Source organism: Acomys minous, assembly GCF_964271855.1.
Source record: "Acomys minous genome assembly, chromosome: 11".
NCBI classification, from domain to species: Eukaryota; Metazoa; Chordata; class Mammalia; order Rodentia; family Muridae; genus Acomys; species Acomys minous.
The window spans coordinates 62,033,732-62,060,429 of NC_140492.1; the positions used below are offsets into that span (position 1 = coordinate 62,033,732).

The 26,698-nt window shown below is 44.6% G+C and overlaps 1 protein-coding gene across 3 annotated transcripts in view; it reads left to right on the top strand.

The window, feature by feature from the left end:
- ATP13A4 (ATPase 13A4) overlaps window positions 1-26,698 on the top strand; it is a 125,727-nt gene that overhangs the window by 71,775 nt on the left and 27,254 nt on the right. For all 3 annotated transcript variants that reach the window (XM_084802634.1, XM_084802632.1, XM_084802633.1), the window contains 11 exons: window positions 3,133-3,267; window positions 5,549-5,719; window positions 6,752-6,909; window positions 7,478-7,666; window positions 9,711-9,772; window positions 11,678-11,828; window positions 13,493-13,579; window positions 13,802-13,955; window positions 15,099-15,210; window positions 19,949-20,073; window positions 26,109-26,272. In XM_084802634.1, the coding sequence (XP_084658760.1) occupies window positions 3,133-3,267; window positions 5,549-5,719; window positions 6,752-6,909; window positions 7,478-7,666; window positions 9,711-9,772; window positions 11,678-11,828; window positions 13,493-13,579; window positions 13,802-13,955; window positions 15,099-15,210; window positions 19,949-20,073; window positions 26,109-26,272 (1,508 nt within the window). The remainder of the gene's footprint in view (window positions 1-3,132; window positions 3,268-5,548; window positions 5,720-6,751; window positions 6,910-7,477; window positions 7,667-9,710; window positions 9,773-11,677; window positions 11,829-13,492; window positions 13,580-13,801; window positions 13,956-15,098; window positions 15,211-19,948; window positions 20,074-26,108; window positions 26,273-26,698) is intronic.

A 26,698-nucleotide genomic window follows, 5' to 3' on the forward strand; every position in this document is an offset into this window, starting at 1 on the left:
AGTTCTTTTCTTGAGAAATATTTTGAGACCATATAAATGGACTATCTTCATTAAATTTTCATCCACTAGCTTTATTTTTTTATGGAAGCTTTTTGGTTTAATTATTACATTTATACTTGATAAATAAGGATTTTCTAATTTGAACTTCGTAATTATTTAATTGCCATTTTGCTGCAAGGAAACGAATCTATTTTCCTTACTTCTTTACCCACTAATGTATGCCATTATGAATTCATGAAACCCTATTAACTTAATGACTGTAGTGTTCTTTATTATTATTTACTTTGTTAAAAATCTTTACAGATTTAGGCAGCCAGGCCCCTTGTGTAGCTTTGAATTCTACTTGGTCTATCTCCGTTGTCCTTTGAACATTTCCTCATTTAATTCAATTTTCCTATTTAACTTAAGTTTCCAGCTTATACTATATATTTCTTTGACAGATTGTAATAAACTTTTCCTTTAGGAGGTTTTCATGATTTTCCTTTGGGCAAGTTGGGATGTGGCTGGAACCGAGAACCCAACATTTGAATGTATAGTGCACTTGTCCTTGTTAGGGCATCACTGCACTTGGGCTTTCTCAGAAGAAAGTATCAGAGAGGATGTATTAACAACAGGCCAGAGCCATATTAATGTGTCGGCATTCCTACATACTTACATGCTTGTATGTTTATCACTTTTCTATTACTCAATGATATCTCCAACTTCACGTTACAGGGTCCTTTCAAGGTTTATCTCTTTCTGTATTTGAACTTCATTTTTTTTCTGAAATAAATCTGACTTTCATTGACTTCAGTAGATCTGCTTACTGTATCAGTTCAGCTTGGATGTGACCAATTTTCCATCATTGTTGGTGTTTCCACTTACTCCCTTCATTACCTCTCAGACCCCAACATTCCGCAGCAGGGCACTGCCACTGTAGCTGTATGGTGCCTACCTGGGCTCTGTTTGTCAGTGCCAAGGCCACACACATGACCTTTAATGCCACCCAGACTCCAACACCACCAGTAGCCCACAAACTGTCTTCCCAGCCACTTGCACAGATTCATTTCCTCTTGCTGTAATAAAATAACCAGACAAAAGCTACTCCCGGGAGAAAGGGTTTGTTTGGCCCATAATTCCAATTACAGTTTATGGCGGTTTGAATGAAAATGTCCACTACAGACTTAAATGTTTGAAGACTTGGTCCATTGTTGGTGGAACTGTTTGGGAAGGATTAGGAGGTGTGGCCTTATTGGAGGAGGTGTGTCACTGGGTGAGGTCTTTGAGGTTTCAAAGTGTTTTGCCACTCCTAGCATGCTCTCTCTGCTTCTTGGTTATGGCTGTAGATGTGAGCCGGCTCTCAGCTTGCTCTTTCAGCAGTCACTTCCGCTTGCCGCCAGACTTCTCTGCCTTGATGGACCAGAAGCACGAGCATGAAATAAATCCCTCCTTCTTTTTTTTAATTGAAAAATAAAATCATTCATATTACATCTCATTTGCTATCCCATCCCATGTATCCTCCCATTCCTCCCTCCCTCCCACTTTCACCCAATTACCCTCCCCTATGACTGTGACTGAGGAGGACCTCCTCCCCCTGAATATGGTGCTATGGTATCAAGTCTCTTCTTGGTAGCCTGCTATTCTTCCTCCGAGTGCCATTGGGCCTCCCTATCAAGGGGATGTGGTCAAATATGGGGCACCAGAGTTTGTGTGAAAGTCAGTCCCCAGTCTCCACTTAACTGTGGGGAATGTTCTGTCCCTTGGCTAGATCTGGGTAGGAAACCCCTCCTTCTTAAAGTTGCCTTTGTCATAGCGGTTCATCACAGCCACAGAAGAGTGATGTAATTCATGGTCCTCACTGTGGAGACTCAGTCAAGGTGGCAGGAACATAAAGCAGTTAGAGTCCAGAGCGGAGAGCAGTGAGTTAAAGCCTGCTGGTGCTCCCCTCCCCTTCTCCCTCTCATCTGGTGCAGGCCCAGCCCATGAGACGCTGCCACCCACATTGAAGGTGGGTGTCTTAGTTACTTTTCTGTGGCTGTGATATAATGTCATGGCCAAGGTAACTTATAGAAGGAAGAGTTTATTTGGGTTTACAGTTCCGGAGGGTTGAGAATCCTTCACCATCATAGTGGGGAAGTGTGGCAACAGGCTCTAACTGCAAACAGAAAGTAGAGAGAGCAAGAGCGAGAGAGCAAGAGAGCGAGAGCAAGAGAAAGAGAGAGAGAGAGAGAGAGGGAGAGGGAAAGGGAGAGGGAGAGAGAGAGAGAGAGAGAGGGGGGGGGGAGGGAGAGGGAGAGAGAGAGAGAGAGAGGGAGAGGGAGAGGGAGAGGGAGAGAGAGAGAGAGTGCCAAGTGGTTAAGCTCTCAAAGCCACTCCCAATAACACTCTTCCTCCAGCAAATCCCCCTAAGCCTCTCAAACGAAGCCACCAACTGGGGACCACGCATTCAAATGCTTGAGAATATGAGGGACATCTCAGTCCAACCGCCACAATGGGTCTTCTCAGTCAATTGACCCATCTGCAGCTCCCCACAGAGATTGCCACAGGCTAACTTAAGAGACAGTCTGCTACTGAGACCTTCCTTCCAGATGATTCCAGATGGTGCAAGACTGACAACTAACACTATTCCTCTCAGCTCCCTACATGCTCAGTTCCATGACCTCTTTGAGAGTGAAGAAAGAAAGAAAGAAGTCAGGGCGTCAAGACAGGTAACCAGGAAGGGAGGAGTCAAAACAAGCAGCTTTTCAAATATTTAACGTGCAACTTTGTGTGTGTGTGTGTGTGTGTGTGTGTGTGTGTGTGTGTGTGTGTGTGTGTATTATTAGTATGTAGCAATTTATTACAGAGTTGATATCTATATCTTCTTTGAAGATGTCTTTCTATATGAAAAATACTATAAGCATCAAATATTTTTTCTGAAATTGTCATTATTTTTTCTTGGCTTCTTCATCATTGCCATCTTTGTTTCATGCAGTTTGCTCCCTTCCTTTTTTTTTTTTTTTTTTTTTTTTGTCTTCAGAGCTGGACCCGATGGTGAGGACTGGCATCTCTTTTGACGTGCTTTACTTCCTTCTCCAAGAATCTCTAACATGGAGCCATGATGGGGCTGTCTTTGTGGGACCATAACCTGACTGTTACTGCTCACACTTTCAGCTGGAGCCCAAGACCTGGAATCCCGCCTCCTGGTGCCTGGAGATTTACTAATTTTGACAGGGAGCAGAGTGCAAATGCCATGTGATGCCATTCTGATCGACGGCAGCTGTGTGGTAGATGAAGGCATGTTGACAGGTACGGCTAGAGCTCCACGTTTGCAGCCTCTGCTGGGCTGGCTCGGGGCTGGCTTGTCCTCCACCCGGATGACAATTCTTCTCAGAGCTAGATACGAGGCTGCCGTGCGACCCTCCTGCTCAGACCTGCTGTGGTTGTGTCTGAGAGTCCAAATCAAAACTGTGCTCAAGTCAGTGCAGTCAGAACTCATCGAATGGCTAGCATTCTCTTCTTGAACAAAAGGTTATGGCAGCCCTCTCATTTTACATTAAAAAATTGTGGGGTTCACTAGATCTTTCAAAATTGCATATTTTCTTAACATAGTTGCATAAAATGTCCCTTTTAAAATTGGAAGGTCTTAAATCCACCAATGACACCCTAAAACCCACAAGGCCAAAGGTTCATAGTCTAGACTGAAAATGTTCAAAAGTCCCCAATGCAACCTTGGACCAATCGGACACTTCCAGAATGTGCACTGTATGCTTTGGACTGACTTCATTTCATTTTTAACCAGCACGCTGATCTGAGGGGTGGACCTTAGAAGCCATTCCTAAACCACAGTCTTCGCATCTGAGATACAGAGAGAGGTGACTCATTCAAGCTTGTCCCATTGTGATTTTCCACTTGGGAAGCGTGATAATGAGGTTTCCGAAAGATGTGGATGTCTTTTCCAGAGATGAAATTGGGACCAATAGAAGCACAGCGATGTCTTGTGGTTCCTATTGAAGTCCATGGCAAACCCACTTCTCCCCAGCAGGCCTCACAGGCATGAACAGAGACAAGGATGTTCATCTCCTTCCTATATAAGCTTACAGATAAAGTGGGCGGTGATCAAGGCAGAGCAGGTTTATTTCATCAAAGCCCATCAATTTTGGGACTTTGCTAAAGGCAGGTTCTATTTTCGCTATGATTGGGGCCCTGATGTTGATGTTTTAATACCTGCTCTACAAAGACCTGCTGGAGGCACTGAGGGGCGTCTTCATCTTCCTCAGAACTGTCCATGGTTGCTTCCAGAGCTCGGACTTAACCTTGTACTCAACTTACCAAAAAGTGTTCCTCCTACCGCACTGGCACATCTGCCAAAGTCCCAAGTGCTATGTCTGGTGACTCTTTGTTCCATCTTCTTAACTGGTCTGTCTTTTGGCTGTTCAAACTATCTCTCTGCCAAATTCTCCTTGTCTTGACTTTCTAACACTGCTCTCTCTCTCCAGGTGCTTCTAGAACAGACCACGCTTATTCAATTCCCTCATCAGCTTCTCTTCTTCTGTCTCTCTACCTGCTGGCACGTTCAGGGCCATAGCCTTGTTTGTCTTTTCTAGATTATTAATATCTCTCTCTCTCTCTCTCTCTCTCTCTCTCTCTCTCTCTCTCTCTCTCTCTCTCTCTCTCTCCAGCTTTAATTACCACCAGAGCTTGTAAGCTCTGACGGAATGTTCTTAGTCAAGGCATCCTATGAGCTTCAGGTCCGAGTAATTAGTGACCGAACACAAGACCTTTCGTCATGGTTCTTCTGCAGTTAGGTCCAGTCCACAGTGGCCTAAAGGCAATTTCTGATCCTCTTGGAATCCTTACACTCATTGCTGCTGCCTGCCCTCTCCTCAGCCTCCAAACCTGGAGCCAAGAAGCTGTTTTAGTTCCGGCTTTGTGTCCAGCTGATACAAAAGTCTCTCCGAGTTTTGTAGCATCTTCCCTTCATACCTCTTGAACCCAGCATCTCCTTTCTACCTCCACGCCATCTGCCGTATTTCAGGTTTTGTTCCCTTCCATTGTGACTTCCGTGATCTCTCTTCAGCTGCCTGTATACCCACCATCCTCACAAGACTCATCCCTTGCATCATGGGTAGAGAATTTGGCTTTACAAGTAATTGTAGTACTACTCTATAAACTAAAGCAGTTAACCATCTCCACACCTCCTGACGCTAGAGGGCCTACAGGAAAAAAAAATCAAACACTTAACTGTGCCATACTTAGGGTTTTGTCTTTGAGCATCTGCATAGGCCTTATGGCTTCCCACTCCCTACATCCCAGGTTCTATACCACAAAGTTTGCTTTTCCATAAATGTCTCTTCCCAGCCTATTTGAATGCCTGTCCTTAACTTAAATGATATAGTACGTATAATATGGCATTTTGCATATTTGGTTACATGTTGCTCCCCTCTTCTGAAGCACAGAACTCTCTTCAAGAGTACCTATGCTTGCATCCACAGTAGGCTCTGGATGCAGTTCTGTGACACTCGAGACAATGTATGTGTGACTTCATGGGCAAGGCACCGCATCTCATGATGTGATCTTTTTCATACAGGAGAAAGCATCCCCGTCACTAAAATGCCGCTCTCCCAGATGGCTAGCTCTGCACCCTGGAAGATACAGACTGAAGCAGATCCCAGACGGCACATTCTCTTCTGTGGTACAGAGGTCATCCAGGCCAAGGCAGCTGGCTCCGGGACCGTGAGAGCAGTGGTCCTGCAGACAGGCGAGCATCTTCTTTGTAATCTCTTCGCAAAGACACCTTCCCGCTTAGTGTGTCTAGTACCTTACATTTATTAGGTTGGGTTCAGTCTTTGGCTAGCACAACAAATGTACATAAGTCTGTGTATTTTAAATGCTGACTTGCTGACTGAAGGCTGGCATGTGCATGTTGGCAAAAATAGTGGCACAGATTACAGCAATTATGTGCTTTGCAGCTTATAAACCCTTTCTGTAGATCAAGCCAGCAACAAAGATGCTTACCGCCCACCCCTTAACTCCACTGCTATACTCCAAAGCTATACGAACAATGTGGGCAGTTAGACAGTTGAGAAAAGATAAACTAAATGCTGACAAAGCTGGCCCAGAAACTCAGCACCTTTAAGCACAATCCCAAGCTCCTTCCATGTAGGAAACTTGAAGCTCAAAACTTAGCAGTGAAAGCTATTAGAAAAACGAGTGCGCCAGTATTTACTGGGGCGCTTGATTTTAATTCAAGCAAAGCATACATATAAGTGCATGCGTGTGTGCATGTGCATGTGCATTCATAGGGCCACTTCTTTAAAATTAAGTTGTGTTCTGCCCTGGGTGTGGCTCCCCATGTCTGGTATGCAATAAAGTTAGAAGCAGAGCAAAAGAAAGCCAGGGAGAGAAGCAGGCTCTGAGGACGGTAAAGAATTTTCCCTCTAGCCTCATGCATTATCCGCATAATTTACTGTTTTATATAGGTTAAACTTCAGGTTTAGATTCTGTAGAGCAGTGAGTCTCAGCCTTTCTAGTGCTGTGACCCTTCAATACAGTGTTGTACTGACTCCCCAACCATAAAATTAATTTTTTGTCGCTACTTCATAACTGTAATTCTGCTACTGTTATGGATTGCAACGTAAATACTTTTGGAGAGAGAGAGAAGGTTGCCAAAGGGGTCACGACCCACAGGGTTGAGAAATGCTGCTCTAAAGCAAGCCAAGGCAGTGCAGATGTTTAGAAGACAACCAGCAGTGAGATCCTGAACATGTGAGTCTTGCGTTTGTCATTTCAGGATTCAACACTGCAAAGGGGGACCTCGTGAGATCCATCCTTTACCCCAAGCCCATGAATTTCAAGCTCTACAGGGATGCCATCAGATTCCTCCTATGCCTTGTAGGGACAGCCACCATTGGCATGATCTATACCCTGTGTGTCTATGTGCTCAGTGGGGTAAGCTACCTTTGTATTCTCTCTCTCTCTCTCTCTCTCTCTCTCTCTCTCTCTCTCTCTCTCTCTCTCTCTCTCTCTCTCTCTCTTCTCTGTATCTTTTATTTCTAAATGCTGATCTTATTTCAAAGCCTGCTTACAGGCACCAATCTGCAAGCAAGCGATCTGTTGCTCAGATCTTGTAGGCTAGTGGTTTGTTTACTGAAATGCCAACCCGATTCTATTCCTGCCCATTTCCCCATGCTTTACGCCACTTCCATGTTTAGTTTGAAAAGTGAAATATTTTGTAAAAGTAGCATTTCTATAGCTATCCGAGGAAGAGCTCTAAATGAAACCAGATGCTCAGCGTTGGCAGAGCCGCAGTGAGCTGGTGCCTTGTCGGTCACAGCAGAACCGTTACAGGTGCTCTTGTTGGACTTTGGAGAACAGATACTGAGAGCCACGGTGGTCAGCCCCTTTGGCCTGTTGATGTCATTTTTCTCCCCACAACAAACAGGGAAGGGGAGGGCACATGCACAACGCTGCTCGTTGCTGATTTAATTCTAACGACTGAACACTCTTTCTCGTCCAGGAACCTCCTGAGGAGGTGGTGAGGAAAGCCCTGGATGTTATCACCATTGCTGTGCCCCCTGCCCTCCCTGCTGCCCTGACCACAGGCATCATCTATGCCCAGAGGAGGCTGAAAAAGAAGGGCATATTCTGCATTAGCCCGCAGAGGATCAATGTGTGTGGACAATTAAACCTTGTCTGCTTTGACAAGGTATGTGTCCTTCATGCTCGCCCCCTGAGCCATTTATCACTGCTGTTGTAATGGACAGATGCTGTTCTCTTTAGTGAGGCAGAAATAATAGGTAGGTTATGGCCATCTGACCTTATTTTATCTCTGATTGTGTATGTGAGAGAGAGCTGGGAAATGGATTTTCTGACCCCGGCCTTTTCAAAAGAGGAAGCAGAAACTGAATCAATGAATCTTTTAGGGTCCTTTCAGCTGTTAGAGTCTGTAAAAAAAAGGGTCAAAATACACTCTGTTCCATGCAGTCTAAACCCTCACACAGAAACACACACACGCACGTGTGTGCGCGCACATTAAATGGTTTATTATGTTTTCTGCTGTATGCTCAATGCTTAGACTATTCCCTGGCAACTGAGTTAATGCTCAATAAGTATGTATTGAATTACAGAATGAGGGGAAAAAGCAAGGGCTTATTAAACTACATGTTAATATAAGACTCTCACTGACAGTACAGCCATGGAGACAACCCTTACTCTGTGTTCTCAACTGTAGTTTATGCTTAAAATTAACTCTTCATTGTCTACCACGTTTCCCAAGGGGCTCCCACTTCACTTTTTCTCTGTGTGTTTGTTTATGTTAAACACACTAAGTAGGAGATGAAGGTGGGATGTAGAGAGCCGGATGCAACCACCGGCAGCATGAGAAGGTGAGCAAAGGCCCAGCGTGGTGACAGCACAGCACAAGGAAATATGGTTTGGACTTAGGCAGGATGCTTGCAGAGGGTGTGTGTGAACCTTGAATGTCTAGCCAACACATTTTTATGTTTCTTTAAGCAACGGGGAGCCATTGGACATCTTCGTTGTCTGAAGTTTCTTTTGACTAATAATTTTGTGTATGGGGATGAAGTAAATATAAGATTAAGTTTTCCATGTCAAACATTTGGCTTGTCTGGTGCCCTGACAATAAGTACATTCTCACCGTTCTGTGACCATCACCGTCATCCATTTTGAGAAACATTGTCATCTTCCCATGTGCAAACTCTATCCACTAAAGTGTATGGAAGGCTGGAAGCACTGACGGGATGAGGGCTGCGTTTTATGATTAGTGGAGGAATTAAAAAGTCACCATGACCACACTTCTGTCACCATGACCGGGGAAGCATCATAAGGGGGCAAAACCAGATTACTTATGATGTCATATAGTGAGTTTGGAAAAAGAAACAGGGATGGAAGAGACAATTGAAACATAAATTAGAACAAAACAGTGGGCAGTAACTGAATTTTTTTCATCATCATTAATAGGTCGTACTGTAGACTTGATGTTAAGCCAATCACATTCCTATTGTTTCATTTAATATTTAAAACAACTGTGTGTGATTATGATCGTGTTGTAGATAAGGGTTCCGGCACTGGAGGGATTATGTGATTTTTTTCCCACTCACACAGATGGTATTTCAACTCAGCCTGAGTTCTTGGTTGTTATGCTACACTGAGAAAATTATCCTCATGTACTTTTTTTTTAACCAAAAAAAAAAAAAAAAAAAAAACAGAAAAAAAAGAAAAGAAGGAAGGAAGAAAGAAAAGACAATCAGATGGTAGGCTATTTGTTTGGTCTTCTCCTATACAATGCTTTGTAGGTAAAATTCCAACTCCATCCTCAGTTTTGATGATATTCTTTTACCATCTACTGTAAAAATAGGAATCTGCCCATTTTGTTGTTTTAGCAGTCTTACAAGGCCTCTTCCTTTCTTCCATCCATCATTAGATAGTCAATATCTTCCCCTGGGGTGAAGGGAGACTGCTCTTTTTACCACAGAGGAGGTGAAGGGAGATGCTTTGCTCTTTTTACCACAGAGGACACAACAGTTTAGAAACAGTTCAAGCCTGTCATGTTTGAACTCACTGTCACTTTTTCCTTAGAGCCACGATACCCACCTTTTTGTGGTCCTCCTTAAAGTAACCACATTGGTAATGTCTTCTTGTATGTATTTCTCTATTAAAGTGAACATTATTTGCCTTCCCTGATGCCCGAGTAGGTCTTCCATGTAATCCAAAGATGTATTTCTGTTCAGACAGGCACCTTAACGAGGGGTGGCTTGGATCCTTGGGGAGTTGTCCCCTGTGACCAGAATGGGTGAGTAGCCTGGACTGACTGCCCTGTGATTCCTGTGACCTTGCCTCATCCCCAGGCCTCATGTTGACTTTCTAGACTACTCATGGACAACTTTGAGCTTTGGCTTTTGCTAAGCTCTGGTTACTGAAGTCTGATGGCTTAAGCTCTCCTCTTAGAATTTTCCAGGTCTCTCTGAACATACACATTAACGTGCATTTCAGCCCAGCCCCATCACCCACAAACTAAGGAGCCAACAGGGCAGTTTGCAAATACTCTCTGGCATGAACTTTGCTTTAAGCCTGTTTGCCAGAGGCCTGACACTGGCCTGATGTCAGTCAGTGGTAGATCTAGACAGAGCCAGGACCCTGTCCTTCCTGGAGGTGACATAGTAGGAAAGGGCAATGCCGACTCTGTATCCTGCTTCTCAGGAAGAAGGATGCTTATGGGACAGTAGCTGGCATACTCTGTTTCTTAGTACTCTGTTTCTGGGAACCTTATCCTCTGCCTACTGGAGTCATCGAGAAAAAGATTCCTTTGTGTTTGTAGGACCCAGTCGGGTGTTGGGGTTGAGGGGGAAGGGTGGGTAGGGGTGGCTTTTGGGGGTGGGGGTGGGGCAGTTTTCAACTTGCTGTCTTAGAGATTTGAAAACTGAGCCCTCTCGTGGCCGCATCTGAGTTTACTTGCGTGTCTCCTGACCTACACCATGGTCGGGACTGCAAGTGTGGTGCATGTGCCACAATATTGTTTGAAAGTGGAAGCATTTCCTTCCAACTTGAGCCACAAAGGACTTCGTGCATACAAGGCTGATTGCAGCTCTTTCTGTTAATGAATTCTTTGAGAGTTTTGTACAGTGTATTTTGATCACATTTACCCTACCCTACCCCCTTCAATTCCACTCTGACCTGCATTCCCTTCTCTGCCCACCCAACTTGGTGTCTTGTTATTTTTCTTTTCAAACGCATCAAGTCAAATTTATGATCAGAGTTCTTTTACCTTATGTAGATGACATACATATCCACAAAGGATGTTTCAGGCTATGCATAGTGGTATGGTCTTGTAGCTTTAGCTTTGAAGGAGGCAGGAGGATTGCAGCCTCGAGGCCTGCCTGGGCTACAAGCTAGTTCAAAATCCAAGTGATGCTAACATAAGAGGAGGGAGGGCAAGTGGATTCTGAAAGACCCTAAGCAGCAAATCTTGCTTAGTCATGTGGAGAAATGATTGTCAATTCAGATATTCTATGATGTGACAGGTTTTTCCCCCAACCCAAATACTATGCTCCACATTTGAGAAGGAGCTGCCCAACATGGCTGAAAAGAACAGTCCTCTTGTGGGGCCAAAGATGAACTCACTTCCTGTGGGTAATGTTGAGGAAAATAGTGACAATTCGGACAGAAGATGCCAGGGTTGAAGAGGGGCATTCATGGGGTCCTGTCCAAGGATGACTTGTGAATTTTCCAAGAATTAACCCTCATCCATTTGCTTATATGTTTATGGAATGTCTACTGTGGACCAAACATCCAACATGTTGGGAGACAGTTACAGGAAATACACCCAGACCTGTAAGACTGATTGAAGATGGTGTGCAGCGAACGCACCTGGAGTTCGCCCACTACTAGAAGAGAAGTGACCTAGTCACTGGGGTGAGAGCAGACCTCAGAACGAAGGGCGGTGCTACTGGTTATTTGCACCCTTGTGCGTTAGATAAGTCTGAAAGTTAAGACGAAGTAAGGAAAGGAGCATAGACCAGCCTCCCAGCCTTTCTAGCATCTCCAAACTTAAAGGAAAGATGAGTGACACATTATTGCCCCTTGAAGGTTTGAGCAAAGCACAGCAATGTGCATTAAATCAAAAACCTCCTAGAAGCTCCGTGTTTTGGCACGAGGAGACAGGATTGAATCGTTTTTCTTTTTCTTTCTTTTCTCTCAGTTTCCAGGCAGTCCACAGCTTTGCCTCAGGCAAAGCCCTACCCCAGGGTCCACTGTGTGCAGCCATGGCCAGCTGCCACTCTCTGATTCTTCTGGATGGGACCATCCAGGGAGATCCTCTGGACCTGAAAATGTTTGAAGCCACCAAGTGGGTAAGTCTCTGTCCCTCAGAGAATGCAAGAAGCTTCTTAATGTCAACACAGCACAAGAAGTATCACAGCCCTTTAATACTTAAAAAGCACAAGGCTTCCAACTTGTCTAAGCCTGGCTTTATGATCTGAACAGTGTGTATATTGTAGGTTTGCTGTGGGATTAAATGAGATGGTGCACTAAAAAAAATCCTTGGTTTACCTGTAAGTTCTTGTATGCTTGTAAGTTCCAAGGTATTTGGCACCTATTATAAGCTTACTAGTTATCAATACAATTATATTTCTTAAATAATTATTTTCTAATACTACCAGTCTTTGAGTTGTTTTTAGAGTTTTCTAGAGTTAATTTAATGAGGTGATGATATGTTAATTATCATAAAAAGTTGCACCCTTTTGTGATATATACATAGCTCAAAGCAGCACATTGTATCCCATAAATACACACAATTTTTTGTTTCTCACTAAAAAAAATGAAAGGAAAAAAAATGCATTCCCATATATAGGGCTTTCCACATGGCTTAGGAGAAGCCGGAGAGTCATTGAAACCAAGAACTTTATTCTCCTTTGCTGAAAGCAGAAATTCATTACAGAGTTTTCCCTGAGATTCCACACTAGTTCCAAGAGCAGATGCTCCTGTGGCTTAGGAACCTGGGTTCTCTGTTCTAGTTTCAGTTCTGCCCTAACCTCTTCTCAACCTCATGAGGTCTTTCTGCATGTGGGGACCTTGGTTCCCACGGCTGTGGGGCCTGAGGGGATCAAACCCGTACAGTGACAACCATATAAAAAGACAGAGGAGTGCTACCACATTCTCAAAGGAACTTTACTCAGAGATAGCCTTTAAGAACTCTTATTTCTGGAGCTACTGAGGCTGTGGGCAAAGCAGGGAGGCGGAAGACAACATGGCTTGAGAGTCTTTGCTGAAGCTAGCTCTCTCCCTGCCCTGGGAACTGTGTGAGAACCCCTGGAAGACACATCTGGGAGGGTCCACCCACCTCTAATGGATTTGGTGGCTCTGCAGTCTCTTGTCTGCTCGGGAGTGCTGCTTCTGTCCCTCCAAGTAGAGGTTATAGCTTCTCTCCTGAGATTTTTTTTTGTCAGCAACCCAATTAGATGATTATAAAGAACTTTAATATCTTTAGGTAGAAGGTTTCCTCACCTATAATTTAGAGTCCTTATTCCAGCCGGTTCCTAGATCATAATCATGCATATTGCAGAACTGTGCCCTTCTCAGTCCACTTTAGACACACAGGGAACAGCAGGACCAGCAGGGACTCTGGGGAAAGAATGGCTGGGAGTTTGCCTGCTCCACACAAAATAAGCCTAGAGATTTGCCCTCAGCATTTCCACATTCAGCTCCTCAGAAACAGAGAACGAACCTTTATGCAGCAATTCCAACAGCGAAAGGCACATAAATTGCATGAATAATTCAGAAGTGCGTGTCCTTCAAGTTCTAGTGTTCTCACTGCGTTGTGCCTTTTGTTTTATTTTCCCAGTGTAGAAAAAGTTTGATTCACCAGTCCAGCCACAGGAGGAGGCCTGTCAATATACTGAGTGGGGTGGTGGGGTGGGGGTGGAGGGGTGTCTTTGCAAGAGTAGGGTGCAAACTTAGTATCAGTGTATGAAGAATAAACAAAGCCCTACAGTGAAATATCTCATTTGTAATACAGGAAATGACTGTTTCTGGGGATGATGTCCACATCAAGGAAACGCTGGCACACACCATGGTAGTTAAGCCGACAAACACAGTTGGCCAGGTAAGCCTTCCCATAGCATTCAAACCAGAGGAAACTCTGCTCTGACCACAGCGTTTGAATGACTTCTCAATGATGTCTAGAACTGATGATGTGGAAAATGTGTTATATTTCTCCTTTATTTGGTAAAGCAGGGACCAAGGTGGGGGGATGGGGGGGGAGAGCAATTAATTGTCCATAATGCTTTTCCAGTATGTGCCTTTCCATTCCCCATCCATGAACCAGGTCCCAGAGAAAGGACTTGCAATCCTACACCAGTTCCCATTTTCATCAGCATTACAGAGGATGACAGTCATTGTCCAAGAGATGGGAGGTGGCCGACTGGCATTCATGAAAGGCGCCCCGGAGAGAGTGGCCAGCTTTTGCCAACCTGACACAGGTTGGTGAATGGATGTGGCACACAATGTCAAAAAAATTTTTTTTGTTTCCAGCCAAACTTGTCCCCACAACACTGCCAGCTGGACACCGCCTCCTGGCTGTTTCATCACGATTCCCTGTTCAATACCAAAATTAAGTTTAAAAATGTCACCTTCTGTATTTTCCAATTTTCCTTCTTGGGTAATGGCCCCCTCCCCCCCATCTTCCAGTCCCCAATTTAAGAGCCATCCCCGATTCTTTCCGTATAACCGTACTGCTACTTTTTGCATTTTCTCATTTGATTGCTTTCCACAGCCCCCACCAGGTTTCGAATTCCTTTTAGATCATAGATAAGTCCTTGATGATCCCAGCCCCTACTGAAGATTTCCTACTGTCTTGTCTCTCCCATCTTGGGCCTCCCTGAGCTGTCTTAGACCCTCCCGCCTTCCCGTGCCTGAGCACATCCGGGTCCTTCAGCCAGAAATTACTTCCCTTCCTCTGCCTGCCCACTTTCTCCTAGTCGGTGCAGGAGCCCCTGGACTGCTCTACGCTCTGCTGCCTTGCCAATCATGGCAAGGATCATTTTGATTTTAGTTTTAATGCCAGCGTACTGATTTTAGCCCAAGTAAAGCGATGTCTGTAGAGCAGAGCTTGCACATGTTGGACCCTAAGTAAGTATTTGAAGACGAGAACATTCAACGCATTCCCTATTCTTTGTTTTTCACGTGCTTCTGTCTCATTTTTGCTTTGCTGTATCCTAAGGTGTTAACCCAGATAATATAGTTATCGTTACAACTTCCCACTGCCTTGCCTATGTAACTTTTTGTTGCTGCTGTTGTTTCTTTGTTTTTTGAGAAAGGTTTGCGCATGCACGCGCGCGGGCGCATGCGTGCGTGCGTGAGTGTGTGTGCGTGTGTGTGTGTGTGCTGCCCTGGTTGTCCTGGAACTCACTCTGTAGATGAGGCTGGCCTCGAACTTAGAGACATCCGCCTGCCTCTGCTTCTTCCCAAATGCTGGCATTAAAGGCATTTGTGCCGCTATAAAAGTGAGTTTTCTTGAGTAAGACTTGTCTTATTGTGAAGAGTTTCTCTACCCAGACTGGCTAAGTTAACATTGCATAGTAATACTGTTTTTGTTTGTTTGTTTGTTCATTTTGTTTTCATAGTACCGGCTAATTTTATTAGCGAACTTCAGATTTACACGACACAGGGTTTCCGGGTCATAGGTCTGGCCTTCAAGAAGCTGGAAACTGACTGCCCCACAACGGCCTTGATGAGGTAAAAGGAGAGGGTCTTCCTGAGGGACTCGGTTAGGGGAAGATGCCTCTGACTGGGATGGGACTCAACCGTGCTGGAGTGGGCCCGGGAAACACGCCATACTCAGCTTTTGTGCATAGGCATCTCCGAATATGGCGAGTGGGGGGGATACAGTCATCCTGCTGGACCCAAGTCACAAAGCTGATGTGAGTCCTGGCAGAACAGATGAGAAATAGCTGTTTAAAATGCAAAATCTAAAGTGACCCTAGGGTTTTGTGGAAACAGTTATGTGGAAATAAACAGTGTTTTAGGGTTTGAAATTGGGTCCCTGATCCTGATATAATATAAATTGGTTAGAAATAATACGCAATTTCACATTTGCTTAGAAATTAAAAAAAACTTCTTAATAATAAATACACAGCTAATGGAATAAATATATGTCCATTGTGTTTACATGATGTAGGTAATGTTTACAGAGAATTAAGAAGACCTTCCAAGGGCCGTAGACAAAGTCTTGGTGTATGTACATTAAAATACCCTCAGGTTTCTTAGATGAAATGGGTTACAGCAACGACAGTCCCACTTTTGTTGTTAATTTTGCCTTAAACACCATTTCCAGGTTTTGTTTTGTTTTGTTTTGTTTTGTCAACCACTACTAGCTGTGCTTTTGCAGGGTTAATCAAGGCTCATTTTATTTTTTAGTGTTTTAAACTTAGATAGTCCCACATCCTTATTTTCAAATTCATCTGACTCAGCACTCTTTGGTGGTAACTATATTTTCACGTCTTTCCTTAGCATCTTGGAATTTATATGTGCTATTATCTGCACATATTATCTGAAAAAAAAATGCCCTCCTATATAGGACTTAAAAGGAAGAAGAAAGCAGTTTATTATTTTTAAAAAATAATGATTTGTAGCAGATGGCAGTAAAACAAAGGGAACTGGTTGGCGGGATTGTGAGGTGGCTCTGCTGAGAAAGTACTGGCCTTGCAAGTGCAAGGACCTGAGTTCAATCCCAGAAATAACTAGAAATTGAGCCTTGGTGGCCTGTGCTTGTAATCACACTTACCGAGAGGCATAGACTGGCAAGCTCCTGAGTCGACTGCCATCCAGCCTAGCCTGGGTGGAGAGCTCTAGGCCAGTGAAATACATACCTGGAGATTGTCCTCTCTGGTCTCTTCATGCACACACAACCATGAGTATAAATTCCTCTTTCCCAGTGAACACACATAAACACACACACACACACACACACACACACACACACACACACACACACACTGGACAATCGCTTGAGCCTGAGAACAGACAGGACGAGCCTGCAGTGGCTTCCTGCAGTGCGCTGTGTTGTGTAGCCTGGATGCCTCGCACAGTCTTGCTGCAAGGGAGGCAGCTCACCGAAGTCATTAACTGGCAACTCTTAGGCAGAAATAGTAAGTCCACTGTCGTCTCAGTTTGCACAGTTGAGATATCCCTGCAAAACTTAGGAGTTGCAAAAATACTTTGTGTTTATATGAAAAACATAGCTAGGGGAAATGTACTAGTAACATTTTTCTTGTTGTGTAATGCAACAGTATTAACTATAGAGTGATAATACATGCATCAATGGTAGAATAAAGATGTAATTAGAACAATACAAGTGTTGAAGACTTAAAGAGTCCATGAATAGTCAAACAAATATTCAAAAGGTGTGCCGAACGAGTGATGAATCTTTGCGCATTTGCCATTGCAGACAATCCTGCACACTTGCAAATAATTTTTCCCCTAAAATATCGCACTTCTGTCCCTGCTGAGAAGGGCTGATTTGACAACTCCCTGACACTGGAAATTGGACGAATGAGGGCATGGCGGAAAGTGGTGTGTGGACAGCCACCAGGTGTTGGGGGCTACTGGACCACTCCCTGCTTAGCCAACTTAGTGAGAGCCCCCGAAGTTTGGCTATTTCAGCTCTGAATATTGTGATCTGCTCCACTCCGTTCTAGACCAGTCAGGTCAGAATTGGAAGTGAACCTTGGGATTAGATGTCACAGTTTGAACTAGAGCTACATTGGCTCAGGGAAGGGTCGTGCAGAATCGGGCATGGTGCTGATGCTGTTCGCGGTATGCTTCCTGTTATCACCCAGAGCGATGTGTGCACACATTTCCCAAGCCGTAAACTCCTGGTTTGGGAATAGTAGATGCCACAAGCCCTTCCCTGTGGAGGGAGCTGCACGCTCGGGAATGGTGGGAGCTGTGGTCTGCAGGAGAGTCCCTGCCTTTGTTAAAGGTATTGGCATCTAACTTCTAATCTTGCAAAGTCTAGCGAGGCCTAAACACAAACTGACAAATAGCAGCTCGTCTCAGGTTATCTTTTTAGCTCTCCCACTTTAAGCCACATCACCTCCATCGGTACTCATAGCCGAACTAATCTCTCTCTCTCTCTCTCTCTCTCTCTCTCTCTCTATATATATATATATATATATATATATATATATGTGTGTGTGTGTGTGTGTGTGTGTGTGTGTGTGTGTGTGTGTGTATACATGTATATACATGCATATATGTTTGCTCACAGTGCTTCTAGCATTGATATAAAGATCTCATTGAAGGTTTCTGCCCTGCTTTATACATATTTCTTCCTTTAAAGGTCGTGTGAGTTTTAAGAACATGAGCTTAACCTCAAGGCTGACAACTGTTTGTATTAAACTTGCTGTTCTTTGTTAGCGTAGATGCTACAGGAGGTACAATGTGAGTTCAAGAAGCAGGAAAACCTCATGAGACTCCACACTGCCGGGTTCGAGACCCATCCCGGGACTATTCCCTTTCACTCCTTGGCTCAGATTTAATATTCTTGAAAGGAAGAGTGAAGGGACTTCGGCAGGCCAAAGGGGTACTAGCGCAGCACACAGCAAAAGCAGTTTAGTCAAGGTCACATAGCAAGGCAGGGCTGAGCTGAGGTTGGCACTGTGATGTCCTGATCATATCGTGCCATGAGCTCTACAATGGGCCGGAATCCAGAGGAGCTAGAAATAGGAGTTTCTGAGATGGCCTTGGGGGTTTGACCTTTCAGCCACTCTCTTGGCCTAGTGTAGTAACTTATTATCGGCTCCTGTCATACAATCTCTGAAAACATCTAAGCCCTGTGCCCTAAGTATGAGGCCACAGAAAGACTGTAAAACTCGAATCAGGCATCAGTTCAAGTATGTCCTTCGGGGAGGCTCTAAGCACTCGACCCAGAAATGCCTGCCCCCTCCTCTGACTCCGCAGACCTCTCTCTCGTTTTTTGTATCTGCCGTGGTACAATTCCCAGCTTCACATATGAACAAGGTGGTTGTATCTATTCTCTTCCTCCTCGTTGAATGTGAAATCTTGGCGTTGGAGTTCCTGCAGCCTCCTAAGAGGTTCACTTTCTTTTACTCACCTAGTAGGTGCTCAGTAGGCGGTGATGGCCATAGCACACTGTCTCGGTGCCAGTGAGGGCACAGAAAGAGCAAATGATTTGCCCTTCATTGTATGGCCAAATAGAACCACGAGCAGGCATCAAAGTGTTCCGAGTGGGTGGTATTTATGAGTATTTCCTGTATGTGGGCATCACATGGGCATTAATGAGCAGAATTTTGACCCGCGTGGGCTTCTGTTCAGACATCAGAGGCAGATCAAAAAGCCAATACTGAAATGCACGGCTAAATGGGTACCGGCTAATCGGGGTAGGAGGGAAGTGAGGAGGCAGCAGTTGTTCCTCTTTGGAGAAGCTTTAGAGGGCAGGCAGTGCAGGGTGGGACTCAGGACACAGGGAGGAATTCCATGACAGATCACGGAAAGGAATGTTTGCCACGAAAAAAAAAAAGTCACCACCAGTCTGGAGCCAAAGTCGGGACATGATTAAGTGCCGGGGATATCCATGGTGAGCGGTTCATCTGGAGCCAGGGAGAGGATTATCGGCGCATGACGTTGGACTATAGCTCTGAAGCAGATCGCAGGCCCAGTGTTAGAGGGACCGCAGCCATCCTCCCAGATCTGCTCGGCACCTAAGAGCTGAAACTTCACATCCCGCCACCTAGTGGAGGGACTCGGAATGTTCTTAGGAACATCACAGCGCTCGTAGCTGGCACACAAGGCTAGCTGCACAGGGCAAGCTTGGCATGAAGGCTTTAGCGGGTGTTGTTTTGATCTGAATTTCTGCAGGAGGTAGGCAGTGCTGGGGTCTTGTTTCTGCATCTGTGTCTAAATAATGGAATCTCTAACCCCAAACGCATTCCCCGTACTTGGTCCTGTAGGATATTCCTGCAGATGCTACGTGGTGGCCGCCACGTCGTGCAGTATTCTATGCAGAAGAGCAAAGCTGAGAAAGAAGTGGGGGCCCGACTGGCCTGAGTAAAGGGTTCACTTATTGATCTATACCATTTTTCATGGTGCTGAAATGATATCTATATAGCTTCAGTTTCCTGGAGAAGCTGGCATTTTATTTTATGTTTCTTGTTTTTCAATTAAGTCTCGTGACTTTCTCTCCCCTCTTTGGTAGGCGAGGGGATGACAGTCAGCTGAACCGTCCCAGAGACCCCCAACTCTGTAAGGGCCAAAGGCTAATATTAGTCCTACAAGTACTGCCTCTTGGTTCAATTGGGCTAACTGCATGCAGCATCCTGACTCCTGTTCCGGGTCTCGATTACCTGTGGCTGGGATCAGTGTTGGAACGGGGCTATTCCAGTTCCAGCGGAGAGCTCTGTCTTTTTGTCGTCATTACTGTAAGAAAGCCGCACGTCCTTTTCTGCTTCATCAGGGAGAAGGTGGAATCAGACCTGAGGTTTCTGGGATTCCTGATCTTGGAGAATCGACTGAAGGAAGAGACGAAGCCCGTCTTGGAAGAGCTCATCTCTGCCCGGATACGGACTGTGATGATAACAGGTACAGAGTAAAGTAACCACAGAAACGGGGACACCTAGGGGACTCACAGGGGTTCGGTCACTTAACAATTACTGTACCAGTGCCGAGGCTTCACTCTAGGTGTCAGGCGTTGGTAACAAAAGGGCAAGCTACTAGTCGTGGTTCCATTGCAGCAAGGCAAGAGAAAACCGATTGGTCAAGCAGTGTAACAAATATTTTGAGATCGGGGCAGTCTGATGGCTGGCACGGTGATACAGCCATCGCATGGGAGTCCGACGCAGGAGAACTGCCATAAGTTTGAGGCCAGTGATGATATCATAGTGAGTTTCACGCCAAATTGAGTTACAGAGTAAGACTTTGCTGAGACAAAAGAGAAAGCAACAACAAACAAACAACAACCAGCAAACACCAAGGGACCGGCGGAGATGGCTCTGCAGTTAAGGTACTTGTTGCTTTTGCAGAGAGGACTGTGGTTCAGTTTCCAGTTCCCACACGGGAGCTCACAGCCATTGGCAACTCTGCCTTCTGGCTCTTGCCGCCGCCACAGGCACTGGGCATGCGCATACATACATGTAGGCAAATACTCATATGCATAAAATAAGTAAAATAAAAATAAATAAAATAACAGTATAAAATACACACCAAAACAAAACCCTATAAATCCTACATAGAGCAGTCTGGTAAAGTGGGTCTCACCATCTACTTAATACGAGGCACTTAGGAGGAGCCTCTCTGAGAGGTGGCGTTTGAAATAAGAGCTGACTAACAAGAAGATATGGGCCGTGCAAAGATGATGATTTTTACTGTCAAGTATTTGGCGGAGAATGATATTAGTCAGTGCGATCTATAAACTATGCTGACAGCCCATCGGTAATGGAATCTCTAATTCTGGACAAAAAGAACAGGCTGTCATCTCTACTCTAACCAGAAGCCTCAGATCTCATAACCAAGGGGGTGATGGGGACAAGGCTCCCTCAAGGAGAATCGATGACATTACTTCATGAACATGCTTGAGCTTTTTCAACAAGAAAGATATTACAGGTGAATAACTGATTTCCTATAGTTCCAGTGTCTTGTCACTGCTCTGCTGTCACAGAGCTTCACACTCCATTGCTCGTGTCATCGACACACATCCTTTCCAATGCTCTCACCCCCTTGCACACCTTCTGGGCCCCAGGCTAAAGCTGGGGATGCTGAAACCCCTTTGTTTTCCTCCATGCTTTATCCACTCCATGATTCTCAACCCCACAATCCATGGCACCGTGAATACTTTGCTTTCTTCGTTTCTACCCTCCAGCCTGCTTCTAGGCCTTCCTGGGGATAGTTTGGCACACACAAAACGTTCCTTTATCCAGCAACCTTTGCTATTTCGAACATCGTTTGCATGTACACTACACATTGTCTTATTGCTGCTGTGTTAATCCGGGAGCAGACTGTTCATTTGGCTTATACCTCCATACCGTGGTTCATCACTGGAGGAAGTCAGGACAGGAACGCACACAGGACAGGAACCTGGAGGCAGGAGCTGAGGCAGGGGCCACGAAAAAGTGGTGCTTACTGGCTTGCTCCCAGTGGCTTTCTCAGCCCCCTTCCTTTCCCAGTGAGGAGATCTTTTTAAAAATTTATTTATTGATTCACTTTATGACCCTGTTGTAGCCCTCTCCCCCTCTCCTCCCTGCCTTCTCTGCCTTCCCTTATTCCTCAGAAAAGGGGAGACACCCTACTCACCCACCCCAGCTCATCAAGTTGCCTCAGGACTGAGTTCCTTCTCTTCCCCTGTAGCCTGGCAAGGCAGTCCTGTCAGGGAGCAGTGATCAAAAAACAGGCAACAGAGTCCATGTCAGAGACAGTTCCCGCTCCCCTTACTAGTGGACCCACATGAAACCTGAGCTGCCTATTGGCTACATCTGTATGGGGGACCTAGGTCCAGTCCATACATGGTCCTTCAGACTCCACAGGCCCCTCTGGGCCCTGTTTAGTTAGCTCTGTTGGTCTCCTTGTGGAGCTCCTGTCCCCTCTAGGTCCTTTTATTCCTCCCCCACTTTTCCACCAGACTCCCTATGCTTCGCCCAATGTTTGGCTGTGAGTCTCAGCATCTGTTTCAAAGTGCCGCTGGGTGGAGCCTCTCAGAGGACAGCTCTGCTAGCCTCCTTTTCGGCAAGCACAGCGGAGTATCGCTAATAGTGTCACAGGGATTGGCTCTCTCCCATGGCGTGGGTTTTGGGTTGGGCCAGGCATGGGGTTGGACATTCCTTCAATCTTTGCTCTGTCTGCTCTATCTTTGTCCCTGCATGACTTGTTGGCAGGGGAAGTTTGGGATCAAAGTTTTTGTAGGTGGGTTAGTGTTGTCTAGTTAGAGGGTGTCCTCACCAGTCTCCATGGCCCTTGCTACGAGGAGTCTCAGCTAGGGTACCCCTCATATCCTCCCAGAGGCCTATCCTGACTTAGTTTTCTAGCTTGTCACAGAGATGTCCCCACCCACAGTTTCTCTTTTCTCTGCATGCCTTCTGTCCTCTAACCCTTGCTCTCCCGGGGTCTGGTCCCCACCTTTATATCTCGCTGCACTCCTTCTCATACTTTGTTCCCTCTCTTCAATAACTTACCTCTGTCTATTCTATTTCCCCTTCTGAGTGAGGCTTAAGCATCCTCTCTTGGGTCCTCCTTGTTATTTAGCTTCTTGGGGTCTGTGCATTGTACTATGGTTATCCTGTGCTATATGGCTAAAATCTGCTTATAAGAAAATACATACCATGTGTGTCTTTCTGGGTCTGTCTTACCTCACTCAGGATGGTCTTTTCAAGTCAGCTTGCTTTATTACAGAACACAGGACCACTATGGCATTACCCATACCAGGCTGAGTCCTTTCCCATCTATCACTAATTAAGAAAATGCCATATAGGCTTGCCTACAGCATGACTGATCTTATGGAGGCATTTTTCTTAATGGTCTCAGATGACATTAGCTTGCACCAAGTTGACACAAGGCTGCATAGTCCACACGTGCTCACGGTCTACCTTCAGCCATTTTGGGGTTGTATGGACACAAGCTGTTTACTCTCCAGCTGAGTCTTTAATCCTTTTCCTGCGTGCTGAAAATTCTGTTCCGCTCCCTCTTTGCTTATTTTTCATTTCTTATTTATTGTCCTTGGATGGATGGAGGGCACAGCGCTTTCTGACTTCTCACAAATCCTCACAACAACTTTCTTTGTACTCACTGAAGCAGATAGTTCTTCTTCTTCTTCTTCTTTTTCCAGTGGCCTGTAGGTGAATGCTGTTTTTGTCTTCTGAGTTTGGTATTGTAAAACACAATGCCAGCCCATTATAGGAAACACACTCTTCACCCCCACATGGTATTTCTACTTTAACTCCAGAGCTCAGAAATATTAAGCTCCTATACTTTTCTTTTCCTGTTTTTTTTCTAATTCAGTCTGGAACATAGCACTTTTTAATATGCTCTTCTTCCTCTGAAGAAAATATTCTCTATTGTTCATTTAATTGTCGCCTTTGTTCTGTCTTCATTATGTTCTGACTCTGGGATTTCTGTTTTTTCCATGACACGTTACTGCAGGTCTGTGGTAGTCTCCTGGATTCATTCCATCACTCTCTTAACTATTTTTTTATTTTATATTTTTACAATTGCGGTAATTTTATAATTTTGCTCTCTTCTTTAAGGTTCGAGGAGGGGGTCACTTTATTTCTCCAAATCATGGTATAATCCTCAATAATGAGCAATAATCATTATCTCCTAAAGAGATAGTTGAGTTGGGAAGAGCTTCGACTGTGTCTTCATGTGGGTGTAGCATTAGAGGCACCCCAGTCCAGGCCTTGCCCTGGTGCAGCATTTGACTTTCCTTCGTGCTTTCAGTTTTGGCAGCCCCAGCTTCACCTGTCGACAGCAGCTGCTGCAGCTCGTCAGTCACAGGCCCTGTTGTATCTTTTCCTATCCAGCTGATGGGACCTCTATGGTGCTATAGGTTGTGCAGTTTTCCTGCCGTGCCTGGGCTGTTGATCCAGCTCAGTAGGTCTTCTTTTGTCTTCCTGATTTTTATGACAAGTCTGTGGTCATCTAAAGCTTTATTCTGTTATGTGCCATGTGCTAGCTTTCCCTAACTGCTTTTCATTTTATCTGTGAGTTCCAGCTGTGTGGTGATCATATGTCTGTGTGTAGTTCTCACGGAGTTTAACCTATTTGGAGTTCTCTGAGATTCTTGAACTTATAAACTTAAATCTCTTACTATCTTTGTGGTGTTTTCTTCATCAGTATACATATATATGTATATACACACACATATAAAACACATATATGTATATACACATACATGTATACATGTATACACACATATACATATATGTGTGTGTGTATATATATATATATATATTTCAACCTTTTATCCTCTCCTTAGTCTCTATTGACAAGAATGGAAGTCTTTTAAATAACCCAGGCCTCTGTTCATTTAACAAAATGCTCTTTGTTCTCCAACGTGTGTAATGACTCTTGCTCTATCGAGTTCATCTAGTGTATTTTTGAAAATCTAGTGAATAAAACATTCAGGTGGTATATTTTTCATTTCGAAGTTATCCATTTTTTTTACCATACATATTAATGGGTTGATTCTCTCCATTTGTTTTATAAATGTTACCCTCCATCCATAGAAAGGAGGCTTATTATAACTTCTTTTATTTATGGTCTTATTGTCATTTTCTGTGTGCATTATGCGTGTGCTATGGTGCGTGTGTGGAGATTAGAGGACAAGTTTGTACAGTCCATTCCTTTTTCCCACATTCATGAGGGTTCGCTCCATGCCTGGGACTCAAGTCATAATAGCTTCTTAGGAGCATTATCTGATCATCTCAGCATGGGTCAGCCGAGGACTGGCAGTGCTGCTGTTGATTTTTTTTTTAAAGAAACATTAACAATTGGTCAGGTTTGCTGTAACTGAGCATACCCAGTGTCAATCCTGCCAATACTTTGTGTGGGATGTGCAACATCCCCCTGGCTCCCATGTATCTAGGACTTGCTCTGTAGACCAGGCTGGCCTCAAACTGGCAGACATCCACCTGCCTCTGCCTTGAGAGTGTGACTAAAGGTGTGGGACACCACCACCCAGATTCAGCCCTTTTTTGTTTTAGTCAATAATTAGCCATACGTTCTGTCTTGTCTATTGTGAGTAGTAGTTTCAGTGTCAGCTTAAATTTTAAGTGTTCTGTTATTTTTGACCGCCTCTCTCAAGTGGTCAGACGTGACTCTGGCAAATGGGGAGGGTGTGACATCTCACAGTTCAGTTCTTAAAACTCATGTGTTTTTATTGGTCTGCTCCCCATGTGTCCCATTCTGTGTAGAGCCTGGGACTTGCACAGTTCAAACACTGAATTGTTCCCTTCTGCAGCTTTTGTCCCCCATGGTTTTCCTGATAGTCTGCACACTCTGAGACCCACCCGCTCCCTTTTATGGCTGCTCTAGCCAGAAAGACCGTGCTTCTCTTGGTTGTAGCTGCCAAAACAGTCGAGAGTACATACTAGGGTCCATACTCAAGCCACACATTTCAGAGGGAAGAGGAAAACACTGAGAAGCCTGCCCCTTGTTAGCTTGCTTCTCCAATTCTGACGCCCTTCCAGAGTTTGCCTGCTCTTGTTTACTTCCCAAGCTACACTGGTGATTGCTTTAGTGCTTTTTGTTTAGTTTTCAGTTGTACTCACTGGGGGAGATAGATGGTATTGGACTTACTCTACTTCAACCAGAAGAGGAGCCACCACACATGATATTAAACCAAAAGGCTTCCTACGCTTTTATAAAGACTATAACAAATGACAGAAATATACTTAAAAATTTCCTTCCTACTTGCTGACAAAAATATGCCGGTAAGGTATGAAGTAACATGATGAAGAAGAGTCAGAACCAAAAAAAGGATGGCGGAATCCACAGTTAGGCTGAAAAAGACCTTAGTAATTATCTTCATACCTAATATAAGACCCAAACCCTCAGCAAGCTTTCCAAATCCGGTGTGCCTTGGTGCATTCTCTTCAGCACTGTCACACGATGCTCTTCCTTTATTCTAGGTGACAATCTCCAGACTGCAATAACAGTGGCCAGGAAGTCTGGGATGGTTTCTGAAGGCCAGAAAGTCATTCTTGTTGAAGCAAATGAAGCCACCGGTTCTTCAGCAGCATCTATCTCATGGCAGTTAGCAGAAGAGAAGAAACATCTTCCGTTTCAGAATCAGGTACACAGGGCACAACACTCTGCTGCATTTATCTGGTGGTGAGGGTTGTGACTATCTCAAGTTTTGAGGCAACTCCAAGCCAACAAACTTCTCCAGGTGTTTAACAAATATGGACTCAATTCTGCCATTTTCCCATGCTCTTCCTACTGTGTTTTAAGCTTCAGGGTTTCTTGACTTCTGACAGTAATCATTCTTTTGCCTTAAAAAAAAAACCTTCATTTTTTTTTTACCAGAAGAAACACAGTAAGCAGACAGGTGAATTTAACTTCCTACATTTCCCCTTACCTGTCAGCCACCCCATTGTGTTCAAAGGGGACTTAGTCTGTTGCAGAACCTGCTGTGTGCATTGGATAATCAGACTATCTCTTTAGGGTAGGAAAAAAATGTTCATTTTTTTTTTTTTACCTCCAGTCTTGTTAGTATTCT